Source organism: Brassica rapa, unplaced genomic scaffold (assembly GCF_000309985.2).
Source record: "Brassica rapa cultivar Chiifu-401-42 unplaced genomic scaffold, CAAS_Brap_v3.01 Scaffold0998, whole genome shotgun sequence".
NCBI classification, from domain to species: domain Eukaryota; kingdom Viridiplantae; phylum Streptophyta; class Magnoliopsida; order Brassicales; family Brassicaceae; genus Brassica; species Brassica rapa.
Window position 1 is genome coordinate 7593 of NW_022610934.1, and position 15547 is coordinate 23139.

General features: G+C 34.8%; 1 protein-coding gene and 1 pseudogene across 1 annotated transcript; both read right to left on the reverse strand.

Annotated features, from left to right (window-relative positions):
- Positions 1–484: 484 nt before the first annotated feature.
- LOC117131500 (glutamate receptor 2.1-like) lies at positions 485–3755 on the reverse strand. Its single transcript, XM_033283610.1, has 2 exons — positions 1142–3755; positions 485–1061 (listed from the first exon to the last, which is right to left on the reverse strand). The coding sequence occupies exons 1-2, from the start codon at positions 3746–3748 to the stop codon at positions 648–650; spliced, it is 3021 nt and encodes a 1006-aa protein (XP_033139501.1). The 5' UTR covers positions 3749–3755; the 3' UTR covers positions 485–647.
- Positions 3756–10513: 6758 nt separating this feature from the next.
- On the reverse strand, positions 10514–13778 carry LOC117131499 (annotated as a pseudogene).
- Positions 13779–15547: the final 1769 nt, after the last annotated feature.

A 15547-nucleotide genomic window follows, 5' to 3' on the forward strand; every position in this document is an offset into this window, starting at 1 on the left:
CCATCTGAAATGTGTAAATTTTGCTTGCGACACTATGTTTGTCAAGTAACTGTCATGGTGTTGTTCGTAACGGGAACAGATTTCAAAACCTTATATACAATGAATCTTGCAGCGAAAAAGAGAAATGAAACAGAAAATGTGCTAAAATTTGACTGCCATTGTTTTGCTTCTCCACTGTTAGTGTCTCGAATGCCATTGACATTGACATTTCTTCACTTGGTTTTCCCATAATTCTCGCAGGTTTCACCTTCTATGAAACACAAGTTCCCCAAATGCTATAGCATATGTTTCAACGAAAACTTTTTGCTCCACTCTCTCTCCCTCTGAATTGTTGTTATTCATTTTGGAATGGTTCGATTTCTTTGCTTTGATAACTGATTATAGTTTGATCTGCATTTAAAAAGTTTGGACTTTGTGAGATTTTGGGAATCTAGATGAGCTATGGGTCACTTATGATAGTGAATAAACAAAAACTCTGCATTCAGAAGAGAAAGTAGCAAGCAAAAGAGCATTTTCATAACGGGGGCATATTTTAAAGCCTTTTACTGTATATCATAATGGACAAGGATCATCATGATCCTAGGAAATGTCTGTGTTTATTACTTCAACATGATACGAATCTCGCAGGAAAGGTAAATGAAAATGTGCTAACTTTGGCTGCCATTGTTTGCTGGGTTTGCTTCTGCATGGTTATTCATGGAGCATTGACATTTCTTCGTCACTTGGTTAATGTATGAATTTCTGTCTGGCTGAAGGAACTTTTCCCACAATCCTTGCAGGTTTCTTTGATCTGGGTTTTCCTTCAAGAAATGGAACATACATTTCACCAATGCAAAAGCACAGACTACGGCAGCAGTGAGGAACAAAACCCAAAAACTATCGATGCCAAGTTTCCGGAAGGATACAGATGGATTTGGGTCGGGGCCGGTGAGTGGATCTGAGCAACTTTCATCTATTTTCTTGAACCATGCGTTCTCCAGTTGGTTTGCCTTGTTCGACTCTTCCACTTTTAGAATGGCCCTTGAAACATCAGCCACTAGAGGGGATCCAATGGGAAAGACCTGCAGAAGAAACTTATGGTCTTAGAACTGAGTTGAAGAATGTTGCAATAGAGAGTGTTTCTGCAAAGGTATGGACTTACGAAGCCTAATCCATCGACCTTGAATGGTGTTTGAACCATTTTATACTTGTTACAATACTGCCCGAGAAAGACTCTCACATATGGCACTTCCATGAGAGCTGCAGAAATACCGCCTCTTGCTGATCCTATGCTCAGTAGCTCGTCACAGTGTTCTGCTCCGTGATAGTTTACGAGCTTAGCATCTGAGAAACCTGATTCTCTGAGTCTTTCCAAAACGAAGGAACTGCTTTGATATCCCACAACTTCTCCTTTTTCTAGCAAACTATTTATGTTGGTTACAGTTGGATGAAGCTGTTGTGATGTTAGAAGTGATGCCAAACTAGCGGTGTAACTCTGAGTCAACACAAGTACTAAGAAGTACCAAACGATAACCACGAACCTCGCCCAGAAGCTAAGCACTCTTTCTCCTGTAGATGCATTAGATGTAAGCAACAAGATGTTTGGAAATATATATGCAGTACTTAAGTATGTGAAAAATGAGAATTGGCATAGAAGTGTGAAGGAGAGAGTGGACATACTCGGTGCAAAGACCATAATGGAGAAAGAAAACCAGAGTATAGTGCTGATCTGATAATTTCCAGGCCCATCAAACTCTGGATTTACCCTATGTTCAAGAACCCATACGACAATGGCAATTATGAAAAAGGACAAAAGACTGAGTAGCCATAGTCCCCATGTCAAAGGCATCAAAAATATGGTACTGCTTCTTTTGACATTGTCTTTAACAGGAACGACCAGACCCACACCTGATGGTGTGTACGGCAATGAAAACTCAACATACTTTGACCTGTTTGCCGATATTGTTGTATCTCCGACCACAGCATCATATTTCTGCTCCAAACACAAAAGAACAAGGCTATCGTTAAGAGAATCCAGCTTAGTGGAGGTTAGAAATGACATACAAGAGGAAAATTGTTGGTAATGCTTTACCCCGAGGTACACTTGGTAGACCAAAGTCTCGTAATCCATATCTTCTATAGGATAGAAGTCATAGGACACATCATAGGGCATCGCTTGAATAACAGCCTCAAAGTACTCGATGCAGAATCCACTGAATGTTGTTGAATTGGTGATAGGATCCCTTGTAACCTTCACAAACTGCGGGGAACCGCTATTAGTTGGGACTCCAATCTTCAGCCTTTTCCCATTTGTTGGGATCTCCCAACCTTTGGGTACAAAGGTGGTGTCTCCAGGCCATATAACTGGTCTAAGTAGATCTTTCCAAGTAGAGAAAGTGGTCATGGTAGCTTGTGTTTGGTCTACGTTCTTCAAGAGACCATGTTCTTTCATCCAGTATCCTATGGTCCTTCCTCCATGCCCATTCACGTTAACAATCTCAAACACTGACGGCTGCAGTTCTCGGTTGATAAATCGGAAATCACCAGCAAGACCTTTGAACCGAACTCCAGAGAGTGTCTGGAGAAGTTTTGGACCATACTGAGACACACCTAGACCTTGAAAGCCAGACATTTTCCTCATGGCATCTGTCTTGACAAAAGTAAAATTTGATGTACCAGCTTCTTCGATGGCCAGTGCCAGTGCAGTAGTGGCATCATAAGCCCACAGTCCATACACGCTCAGGTCAGAGAGTGGGAATCTATTCTTCCATCGAGATTTAAATGCTTCAAGCTCTTCCGATCTGGGTACATAAGTCTTAACACCCAAGACCCCTTGCATTGTATCAAGTTCTGTCTCGTTCATGAGACTAAGACCATCGGTAATGGCGTTGGTGAGGATCCAGACGTATCCTTGCTTCATCAAACCAATTTCCTTAGCTTTGGCAAAAAATCTTGAGGCAAGCAGTTCAACAATGTGGACAACAAATACTCTAGTGGGTAGAGTCATCATCCGTAGAAGTTCCAGGGAGATTTCATCATCCGTGGCATTGGGAGAGATCACGGTCCTATAAGGTATACGAACGTTAATCTCTTGTAAAGCATCGGTAAGATGAGGCATTATACCTTCTCCGAAGGTGTTGTCAACGTATACAGGTACGACCTCTCTCCACCCAAAAAGTTTGATGATTGCTTTAATGGCGTGTACTTGAGATGAATCATCATACGTAGCTCGAAAGAAGTATTGACTACGGATGGAAGCTAGGAAGGGACTTGTTGCAGAATATGAAACAATTGGAACCTGAGATTTTTGTCCTATCTCAATCATGAATTGCGCCTGCATGGATGTCCATGGTCCTATAATCGCTTTCACGTTCTGGTTTGTTATCAAATCAAGAGCTGCGAGAAACGCAATTAATGCTAAGGAGTGTTTTGTTATGCGAAAAAAAAAACTCGGAAGAGACAGTATAAATGCAGACAAGAATTGTACATCTGAACTGATGCGTGTACCTGCTGCTGCTGCGATAACAACATCCTTTTTGGAGTCAACAATGGTGGTCACAAGCCTTGTCCGGGTTTCTGGATGGGAAGAGTAGAAATCAGAAAGAGACATGTTGATACAGAACAAGGTCATGTTGGAATATGCCATTCCTACATCGTCCACGATTCCCACTTTAACGTCTGTTGCTGTATTTTGTCCCTCTCCAACTTGCATCAATAAGACGACAACAAGGAAGAGTAGGTTGATGAAGAGGTCGTGTTCTCTCTTCATATTTTTTCTTCAAATTTTGCAGAGGAAGAATGAAACTTGGTTGGTCTATATATGGTATATGATCTTTTGTTGCAGACTGAGATGGTTTGAGAATTCGGGAAGTGGATAAGTTATGATATGGTAAATTAATGTTGTTGAACGTATCAAACTCCAAGTTGATATATCTAAGCAATGGAATGAACTTGTCTTCTAATATTTTGATTAGTAAACGGTTAAGGTCAACTGTTGTGAAGGAAGAGACTTCGTCCAGTGCATAGTTAAACAATAGGCAACAAGTTGTCTCTCAATCACAGTTTACTCTTTCTCTCGGGAGAACAATTCTTCGCAAGAGAAGAAACGAGAAGTTTTGTTTCATTTATCACATGCTTAAGTCACATAAATGTCTCAGACTGTCGGGAGAACAATGTTTTTGGCATTTCTGATATAGAAACCATCAGCATGTTCTGTGCTCAAACTAATGAGATTTTCAATTGTTATATATCTATTATATTAAAACAGCAGTGTGACCAATTGATAAAAAGTTATGTCTAATTAAAAATAACTGATTTTTAAATAACTGCATCTAATTATATCAAAACACTAGCCACGTTATAATTTTCTCTACCAGAAACAATTATCAAGTTTTCATTGAAAGCTAACAAACAAATACATAACTCAAACACATATACAGAGTACAAGCTACAATCGATCTATTTGTGGTTTCTGAAATCACTTTGTAGCTGCTTTCCTTTATTCCACTTACTGGTCTCAGACTACAACAAATTAAGACAAAGGCCATGTTCGAAAACGCGGGTAAGGCTTCCGATTAAGCGCCTGCGAGACATTGGGCGGTGCTTGGGCATGGCGATTTCGCCATAGGCGGCGAGCAAATCGGAGATCGCAATTCCTTTTTTTTTTTTGAGTTTAGAATGTTTTAAACTGATATTTTATGGCAGATCTATGTATTTGAGACATAATTAATACATAAGCACACAACAATTTGATAATTTACAGGAAAATAGTTGATGGCCACCATGAAAATAGATTTAGAGTCGAAACCCTATAAAAAAAGTTATGGGGAAGATGATGAAAAAATTACAATTATGCTACTCATTAAAAAAATGATTAAATAAAAACACAAAACGAGCTTTTGTCTAGAAACACGGGACTGAACCAACAACATTAAAAAAAGGATGATTAAATAAGCGACTGAACCAACAACATTTGGCACCATGCCACTGAAATTTAATAATATTGATTCCCAAGTTTATTAGTTACAAAACCCGGTTCAACCAATTCCAATCATAATTAAATTTGATTCTTAATAGTTACCGTAAATGGCATTTCTTGATTAGTTCCTGATTTTAGTCGTTTGTAATAGGAAACCAAAATCATTTTATTCTTAGTCACAGTGTTTTGTTTTCATTATACACGCAATATTTTCTATAGCATTTATAGAAATAACTTTACATAAATAATTTTGATCATTTATATTATTTCTGTTCTTATTTATAATTTACATTTAAAATATATTTTTCTTTAAGGGTTACATAATACTAAAAACTAAGTATTTTTTTAAAAAAATGATCATATCTTCAAATACACATACATATAATATATATATAAAAATAATATAACAAAAATATATAAATATATACATATAATATATATATATATTTAATCAAATCAAATGTTGTTCGGTTGAGTTTGACTGGATCAAAGTAGTCAAACCGAACCGAATCCAAATTCAACCCACCTCAATCCATATTCATGCTTTTTCCATTACAAGTTTTAAACAAATTGATTCCAACAGAAGTACAAAATTCCAATCACTTAGGTCTAGCGAAGCAGATCATAACAACATTCTTCTTGTTGTTCCCTTTTCCCCAGCCTCCTCTAAACTCAGCTCCATACTATGCAATCGGTATAAAACCCAACCCATACCCTCCTCCTCTCCTATGCAGTGGCTATGCTGCAAAATCTGTGAAGATTTTATAAATTTGAATAATTGTTTTTAAAGAAATTAGAAGATAAATAAGATTAGAGGTGAAAACATTTTACAACAAAATAAAAAGAAAAAAAGAAAAAACAAAATCTTTACATAACGTTTATACAGAGGGGTATAATTGCAATTAATACATAATATCTTCTATACTATATTTGCGAAGTGATTTTGCTACATGTTATTTTTACAATCAATTTCACAAAAAAAATATGACATGGCTATTAAAATTGATGACATGTCTTATAGCTTAATATGACATGGACAATTTCATTTAATGTTAATTTATATTTTTGATAAACTTTTTAAAATATGGTAATAACTCATATATTACATTTAGTCTTTTTATATTTTTGGAAATGTTTTTAGAATATGGTGAATAACTCATAAATCATCATTAAAATAAATATATTCAAATATAGCATTATAAATTTCGAAATATAATTTAATTATATATTTTTAAATTATACAATTTTCTTACTAAAATCCCCTAGACTATATTTGCGAAATGATTTTGCCACATATCCTTTCTACAATCAATTTCACAAAACAAATATGACATGACTACTGAAATTGATGACATGTCTTATAGCTTAATATGACATAGACAATTGCATTTAATGTTAATTTATATTTTTGGTATACTTTTTAAAATATGGTAACAACTCATATATTACATTTAATGTCAATTTATATTTTTGGAATTTTTTTTAGAATATGAGAATAACTCATAAATCATCATTAAAATAAATATATTCAAATATGTCATTATAAATTTCGAAATATAATTTAATTATATTTTTTAAATTATACAATTTTATTACTAAAATTTTCAAAAATGTATACAATTGTTTTTAGAAAATTATAAAAATTTAATCATAAAATCATTATTTTCTTATATATCTACAAATTTTATAAATATTATTTAATTTTAATTTTTGGTAAGTATGCAACTTTTACAAATTTCTTTAATATATTTAATTAAAATAAATAAATAGAAAAATCTATCTAAGATTATAATTTCAAATATATATTTATACATGCATATTCTTAAATATAATTTTTATGTTTAATTAAATCAAATTTGTATTAAAATATTGATACGAAAAAGAAAATTTACAATATTAATAAAATTTTATTTTAAAATATAATTTATATTTATTTGTTAAAAAGTATTTACATTTTTTTACTGCACATGGTGCAGCAAGACACCTAGTATATAGTATATCATAACCATTTAGTTGCTATGGTCATTTGCCTAATTGATTTTTTTTCATGGGGATACGTGCCAATTTTCTTTTAATTTATTTACTTTCTTTTATAGTATTCATCAAACAGATATTGTATTCTACTCCAGGCGCCGATAATCGCTTCCGTCATCGCTTGACGAACTTGGATCGGGACTTTAATCTCTTATGGCACAAAGGACCAAAAAAAATCTACAACCACCAAAACTAATCTCTTATGGGACAAGTGAGTGTAAATTATGATTTTACCCTTAATGAAACTTCAATATCAACCATTAGATCAAAATCATTCACGTTATAATGTGAGCCGTCAGATTTAAGGATGAAATATTTACAACAATGCCATTAATGAATCTTATTCCTTAGCCATCGGATCATATGAGTATGTTTTAATCTTAGCCATTGGATTTCACCATCTAGCATCTTCTCTCTCGGCTGGGTCCCACATAAACTTTAATCACTCTTCTTCTTCTTCATTTTACCCTCAACCATATTCAACCACCACGAAAATTCATTACATTCACCAACCAAAGCTCTCTTCTTCAACTCTTCATCCACACACCTTTACATATGTTTCTTAAGGTCTTTCTACAGCATATGATGCCCTGAAACAGCACATGTGCGTCGTCTTTGGTTCTAAAATCGTTTGGTAAGTGTATACTCTCTCCCTCTCTTTTTCTCTCACTCTTCTCTGTCTTTTTTTTTTTAATTTTTCTAATGTTTTATGTTTCAGTTTAGTCACATAATATGTATATTAACATTGTGAGTAAGATTCTAAGATTTAATATAATGTTGTTAAAGTATGAAGCATGATATTATAGGATAAATCATTTTTGTCTATGGTACAACTGATACAACTTTTGCATATGTATCAAACAATACAGCTGATACTTGTATAACTAGTCCAACTATGTCTTATTTACCAGACTAGTGATACTGATATAACTAGTACAACTATTCAGATTCTGAAATTGAAATATTCCATTTGATATTCCGTATGAAAAAAAAACAATTAGCTGGCTAAATTGGTAAGTATTTAGATAGGTTCCTTTTTATTTGTGATAATTTTTTTTTTTTTTTGCAGTTTTCACACCATCTCATAAGTTTGCATGATCTACCTTATACTTTTAAGGTTTGTTAACTTCTTTGTCCACATAATTTTTGGAAAACATACATGAAATGTATTTTAACAAAATTGATGATTTCATTTTATTCGGGCAAAGGCATATACACATAAAGAAGTGGTACAACTGAGGTAAGTTTAAATTTTATGTGGTACAACTAGTTTTTTCGATTTCAATGCCAAAATACAACTCAAAAACTAGTACAACTATGTACAAACCAGTACAACTCAAATACTAGTACAACTATGTTATTTCATCTTGTATTGTGCATCAAGTTTTAAATGTGTATCAGGTTTTAAACACTGTGGTTGAACTACATGTTAGTATGTTGCTTTAGTTGTATCGGTTGTACAAAATAATTGGTGATGCAAATAATTTACATCAATTTATTTAATAATTGATGTAAATATATAAATTATTTGCATCATTTCTTTTTACACAAAATTAGTATTAATTTTATGAAGTTATTCAAAAATATGTATCATTTAGAATTGCTGATTTATATCATTTACTAATTAAATGTAATTTAAAAAAATTGATTAAAATGATTTATTTTGGTAAGTAATTCTTAATTAATACTTTTACTGATTATTTGTATTATTTGTTGCAATTTTGTTTTCTTCTAATAGCTATTATTATCTTGATAAACAAACTAAAATTTTACAATTGTCGATAACAATTGTATTAATACATCACGATTAAAACAATTACTTGTAAAAAAAATCATACATCAAACCCAATTTGTTTCTTCTTTCCGGTGATTTGCGTCTTTAGAGCAATGGTTGAAAAATTTTATGGCTCTGCATCTAGCTTTTTGGCCTCGAGACTAAAAAGATGAAGATGATTTTTTAAAAAAATCGTACAACTAGTATAACTAGTATAACTTATAAACGTATCAATTCCAAATCAAATATTATTAAAAAATATACTATTCATATATTTGACACATGCAAGCAGAAGAGATTAGACCAATATGTCTTATTGGTTCTACATCATTCTATTTTCTAGCATTTTCATATGCTGGAAACAATCAATAAAAAAAATTATACATCTCATAATTAAGCGATGCTATTTTATAATTTTCTCAAAGTCATGTCATCTTTTTTTTTGTGAGAATAAAAATGGTGATGACACATAAGAAAATTATTTCTCAAATATGTATAGGAGATATACTCAATATGTACTAGTTGTATTAATTCGAGTTGTACTTGTTTGAAGTTTACTAGTTGTACTAGTAATACTTTTCGTTCTTCATTTTCTTGAATATCATATGGAAAGATGAAATTTGAATCTAGATAAGATATAATTGATTAAATATAACTATGGGTTGATCGATTTTAGAAAAAAAAAGAAAAAAACTTAGTGGATGATTGAAGAAATTTTTTGATTTTGTTTTATGGTGAAAAAAATGGGGAAGAAGAAGAAGAACTGGGTTGGGTTTCTTCCTTATTTTTCTTCTTTGGAGACATAGTTTCTCAAAGAGTGACACGAAATTGGAGAAATATATGAGATTCAAGATGATTGTTGTCGAGTTTGATTAGTGATGGGAGATAGAGGGAGATCGTGATTTTAGTTCGTAGGTATCGTTGGTTACGTCGAAGACAAAGAAACTGGGGACAAAAGAAATTGGGGATTTAGGTTTATTAAAATATGGATCGGGTCGGGTTAATGGTAAATGGGTGGGTACACTGGCTTGATATGTAAATATGTTGAAGTTTTAGGTTTTATGATATTTTCTGCTTAACTTTAATTTATTTTTAATTCATTAAAAAAATAAAAATAGAAGAGGTCTATTCCAGATTTTTTGTGCCCTTCTGGTCCATCCCAGCATTTGATCCCTTGGATCGTCCGAAACTTTCGATTCCATTTCGGTGTATATCTATGGTTTAATTCTGCGTTGAATGTTTTGACCTGGTGAGTTTCGGAAATCCATCTGAAATGTGTAAATTTTGCTTGCGACACTATGTTTGTCAAGTAACTGTCATGGTGTTGTTCGTAACGGGAACAGATTTCAAAACCTTATATACAATGAATCTTGCAGCGAAAAAGAGAAATGAAACAGAAAATGTGCTAAAATTTGACTGCCATTGTTTTGCTTCTCCACTGTTAGTGTCTCGAATGCCATTGACATTGACATTTCTTCACTTGGTTTTCCCATAATTCTCGCAGGTTTCACCTTCTATGAAACACAAGTTCCCCAAATGCTATAGCATATGTTTCAACGAAAACTTTTTGCTCCACTCTCTCTCCCTCTGAATTGTTGTTATTCATTTTGGAATGGTTCGATTTCTTTGCTTTGATAACTGATTATAGTTTGATCTGCATTTAAAAAGTTTGGACTTTGTGAGATTTTGGGAATCTAGATGAGCTATGGGTCACTTATGATAGTGAATAAACAAAAACTCTGCATTCAGAAGAGAAAGTAGCAAGCAAAAGAGCATTTTCATAACGGGGGCATATTTTAAAGCCTTTTACTGTATATCATAATGGACAAGGATCATCATGATCCTAGGAAATGTCTGTGTTTATTACTTCAACATGATACGAATCTCGCAGGAAAGGTAAATGAAAATGTGCTAACTTTGGCTGCCATTGTTTGCTGGGTTTGCTTCTGCATGGTTATTCATGGAGCATTGACATTTCTTCGTCACTTGGTTAATGTATGAATTTCTGTCTGGCTGAAGGAACTTTTCCCACAATCCTTGCAGGTTTCTTTGATCTGGGTTTTCCTTCAAGAAATGGAACATACATTTCCCCAATGCAAAAGCACAGACTACGGCAGCAGTGAGGAACAAAACCCAAAAACTATCGATGCCAAGTTTCCGGAAGGATACAGATGGATTTGGGTCGGGGCCGGTGAGTGGATCTGAGCAACTTTCATCTATTTTCTTGAACCATGCGTTCTCCAGTTGGTTTGCCTTGTTCGACTCTTCCACTTTTAGAATGGCCCTTGAAACATCAGCCACTAGAGGGGATCCAATGGGAAAGACCTGCAGAAGAAACTTATGGTCTTAGAACTGAGTTGAAGAATGTTGCAATAGAGAGTGTTTCTGCAAAGGTATGGACTTACGAAGCCTAATCCATCGACCTTGAATGGTGTTTGAACCATTTTATACTTGTTACAATACTGCCCGAGAAAGACTCTCACATATGGCACTTCCATGAGAGCTGCAGAAATACCGCCTCTTGCTGATCCTATGCTCAGTAGCTCGTCACAGTGTTCTGCTCCGTGATAGTTTACGAGCTTAGCATCTGAGAAACCTGATTCTCTGAGTCTTTCCAAAACGAAGGAACTGCTTTGATATCCCACAACTTCTCCTTTTTCTAGCAAACTATTTATGTTGGTTACAGTTGGATGAAGCTGTTGTGATGTTAGAAGTGATGCCAAACTAGCGGTGTAACTCTGAGTCAACACAAGTACTAAGAAGTACCAAACGATAACCACGAACCTCGCCCAGAAGCTAAGCACTCTTTCTCCTGTAGATGCATTAGATGTAAGCAACAAGATGTTTGGAAATATATATGCAGTACTTAAGTATGTGAAAAATGAGAATTGGCATAGAAGTGTGAAGGAGAGAGTGGACATACTCGGTGCAAAGACCATAATGGAGAAAGAAAACCAGAGTATAGTGCTGATCTGATAATTTCCAGGCCCATCAAACTCTGGATTTACCCTATGTTCAAGAACCCATACGACAATGGCAATTATGAAAAAGGACAAAAGACTGAGTAGCCATAGTCCCCATGTCAAAGGCATCAAAAATATGGTACTGCTTCTTTTGACATTGTCTTTAACAGGAACGACCAGACCCACACCTGATGGTGTGTACGGCAATGAAAACTCAACATACTTTGACCTGTTTGCCGATATTGTTGTATCTCCGACCACAGCATCATATTTCTGCTCCAAACACAAAAGAACAAGGCTATCGTTAAGAGAATCCAGCTTAGTGGAGGTTAGAAATGACATACAAGAGGAAAATTGTTGGTAATGCTTTACCCCGAGGTACACTTGGTAGACCAAAGTCTCGTAATCCATATCTTCTATAGGATAGAAGTCATAGGACACATCATAGGGCATCGCTTGAATAACAGCCTCAAAGTACTCGATGCAGAATCCACTGAATGTTGTTGAATTGGTGATAGGATCCCTTGTAACCTTCACAAACTGCGGGGAACCGCTATTAGTTGGGACTCCAATCTTCAGCCTTTTCCCATTTGTTGGGATCTCCCAACCTTTGGGTACAAAGGTGGTGTCTCCAGGCCATATAACTGGTCTAAGTAGATCTTTCCAAGTAGAGAAAGTGGTCATGGTAGCTTGTGTTTGGTCTACGTTCTTCAAGAGACCATGTTCTTTCATCCAGTATCCTATGGTCCTTCCTCCATGCCCATTCACGTTAACAATCTCAAACACTGACGGCTGCAGTTCTCGGTTGATAAATCGGAAATCACCAGCAAGACCTTTGAACCGAACTCCAGAGAGTGTCTGGAGAAGTTTGGACCATACTGAGACACACCTAGACCTTGAAAGCCAGACATTTCCTCATGGCATCTGTCTTGACAAAAGTAAAATTTGATGTACCAGCTTCTTCGATGGCCAGTGCCAGTGCAGTGGTGGCATCATAAGCCCACAGTCCATACACGCTCAGGTCAGAGAGTGGGAATCTATTCTTCCATCGAGATTTAAATGCTTCAAGCTCTTCCGATCTGGGTACATAAGTCTTAACACCCAAGACCCCTTGCATTGTATCAAGTTCTGTCTCGTTCATGAGACTAAGACCATCGGTAATGGCGTTGGTGAGGATCCAGACGTATCCTTGCTTCATCAAACCAATTTCCTTAGCTTTGGCAAAAAATCTTGAGGCAAGCAGTTCAACAATGTGGACAACAAATACTCTAGTGGGTAGAGTCATCATCCGTAGAAGTTCCAGGGAGATTTCATCATCCGTGGCATTGGGAGAGATCACGGTCCTATAAGGTATACGAACGTTAATCTCTTGTAAAGCATCGGTAAGATGAGGCATTATACCTTCTCCGAAGGTGTTGTCAACGTATACAGGTACGACCTCTCTCCACCCAAAAAGTTTGATGATTGCTTTAATGGCGTGTACTTGAGATGAATCATCATACGTAGCTCGAAAGAAGTATTGACTACGGATGGAAGCTAGGAAGGGACTTGTTGCAGAATATGAAACAATGGAACCTGAGATTTTTGTCCTATCTCAATCATGAATTGCGCCTGCATGGATGTCCATGGTCCTATAATCGCTTTCACGTTCTGGTTTGTTATCAAATCAAGAGCTGCGAGAAACGCAATTAATGCTAAGGAGTGTTTTGTTATGCGAAAAAAAAAAACTCGGAAGAGACAGTATAAATGCAGACAAGAATTGTACATCTGAACTGATGCGTGTTGTACCTGCTGCTGCTGCGATAACAACATCCTTTTTGGAGTCAACAATGGTGGTCACAAGCCTTGTCCGGGTTTCTGGATGGGAAGAGTAGAAATCAGAAAGAGACATGTTGATACAGAACAAGGTCATGTTGGAATATGCCATTCCTACATCGTCCACGATTCCCACTTTAACGTCTGTTGCTGTATTTTGTCCCTCTCCAACTTGCATCAATAAGACGACAACAAGGAAGAGTAGGTTGATGAAGAGGTCGTGTTCTCTCTTCATATTTTTTCTTCAAATTTTGCAGAGGAAGAATGAAACTTGGTTGGTCTATATATGGTATGATCTTTTGTTGCAGACTGAGATGGTTTGAGAATTCGGGAAGTGGATAAGTTATGATATGGTAAATAATGTTGTTGAACGTATCAAACTCCAAGTTGATATATCTAAGCAATGGAATGAACTTGTCTTCTAATACTTTGATTAGTAAACGGTTAAGGTCAACTGTTGTGAAGGAAGAGACTTCGTCCAGTGCATAGTTAAACAATAGGCAACAAGTTGTCTCTCAATCACAGTTTACTCTTTCTCTCGGGAGAACAATTCTTCGCAAGAGAAGAAACGAGAAGTTTTGTTTCATTTATCACATGCTTAAGTCACATAAATGTCTCAGACTGTCGGGAGAACAATGTTTTTGGCATTTCTGATATAGAAACCATCAGCATGTTCTGTGCTCAAACTAATGAGATTTTCAATTGTTATATATCTATTATATTAAAACAGCAGTGTGACCAATTGATAAAAAGTTATGTCTAATTAAAAATAACTGATTTTTAAATAACTGCATCTAATTATATCAAAACACTAGCCACGTTATAATTTTCTCTACCAGAAACAGTTATCAAGTTTTCTTTGAAAGCTAACAAACAAATACATAACTCAAACACAGATACAGAGTACAAGCTACAATCGATCTATTTGTGGTTTCTGAAATCACTTTGTAGCTGCTTTCCTTTATTCCACTTACTGGTCTCAGACTACAACAAATTAAGACAAAGGCCATGTTCGAAAACGCGGGTAAGGCTTCCGATTAAGCGCCTGCGAGACATTGGGCGGTGCTTGGGCATGGCGATTTCGCCATAGGCGGCGAGCAAATCGGAGATCGCAATTCCTTTTTTTTTTGAGTTTAGAATGTTTTAAACTGATATTTTATGGCAGATCTATGTATTTGAGACATAATTAATACATAAGCACACAACAATTTGATAATTTACAGGAAAATAGTTGATGGCCACCATGAAAATAGATTTAGAGTCGAAACCCTATAAAAAAAGTTATGGGGAAGATGATGAAAAAATTACAATTATGCTACTCATTAAAAAAATGATTAAATAAAAACACAAAACGAGCTTTGTCTAGAAAACACGGGACTGAACCAACAACATTAAAAAAAGGATGATTAAATAAGCGACTGAACCAACAACATTTGGCACCATGCCACTGAAATTTAATAATATTGATTCCCAAGTTTATTAGTTACAAAACCCGGTTCAACCAATTCCAATCATAATTAAATTTGATTCTTAATAGTTACCGTAAATGGCATTTCTTGATTAGTTCCTGATTTTAGTCGTTTGTAATAGGAAACCAAAATCATTTTATTTCTTAGTCACAGGTTTTCATTATACACGCAATATTTTCTATAGCATTTATAGAAATAACTTTACATAAATAATTTTGATCATTTATATTATTTCTGTTCTTATTATAATTTACATTTAAAATATATTTTTCTTTAAGGGTTACATAATACTAAAAACTAAGTATTTTTTTTAAAAATGATCATATCTTCAAATACACATACATATAATATATATATATAAATAATATAACAAAAATATATAAATTTTTGAAAACCCGATTGAACTGGTTCGACAGTCCCACAGTAAGCATAACGAGTCGATGTCTGGTCTGGTGTTCAAAACATTGGTTCATTTCAGTTTTCTGGATAATTTTGCATAATGTAATGTAAAAAACATCAGATAATTCATATTTTT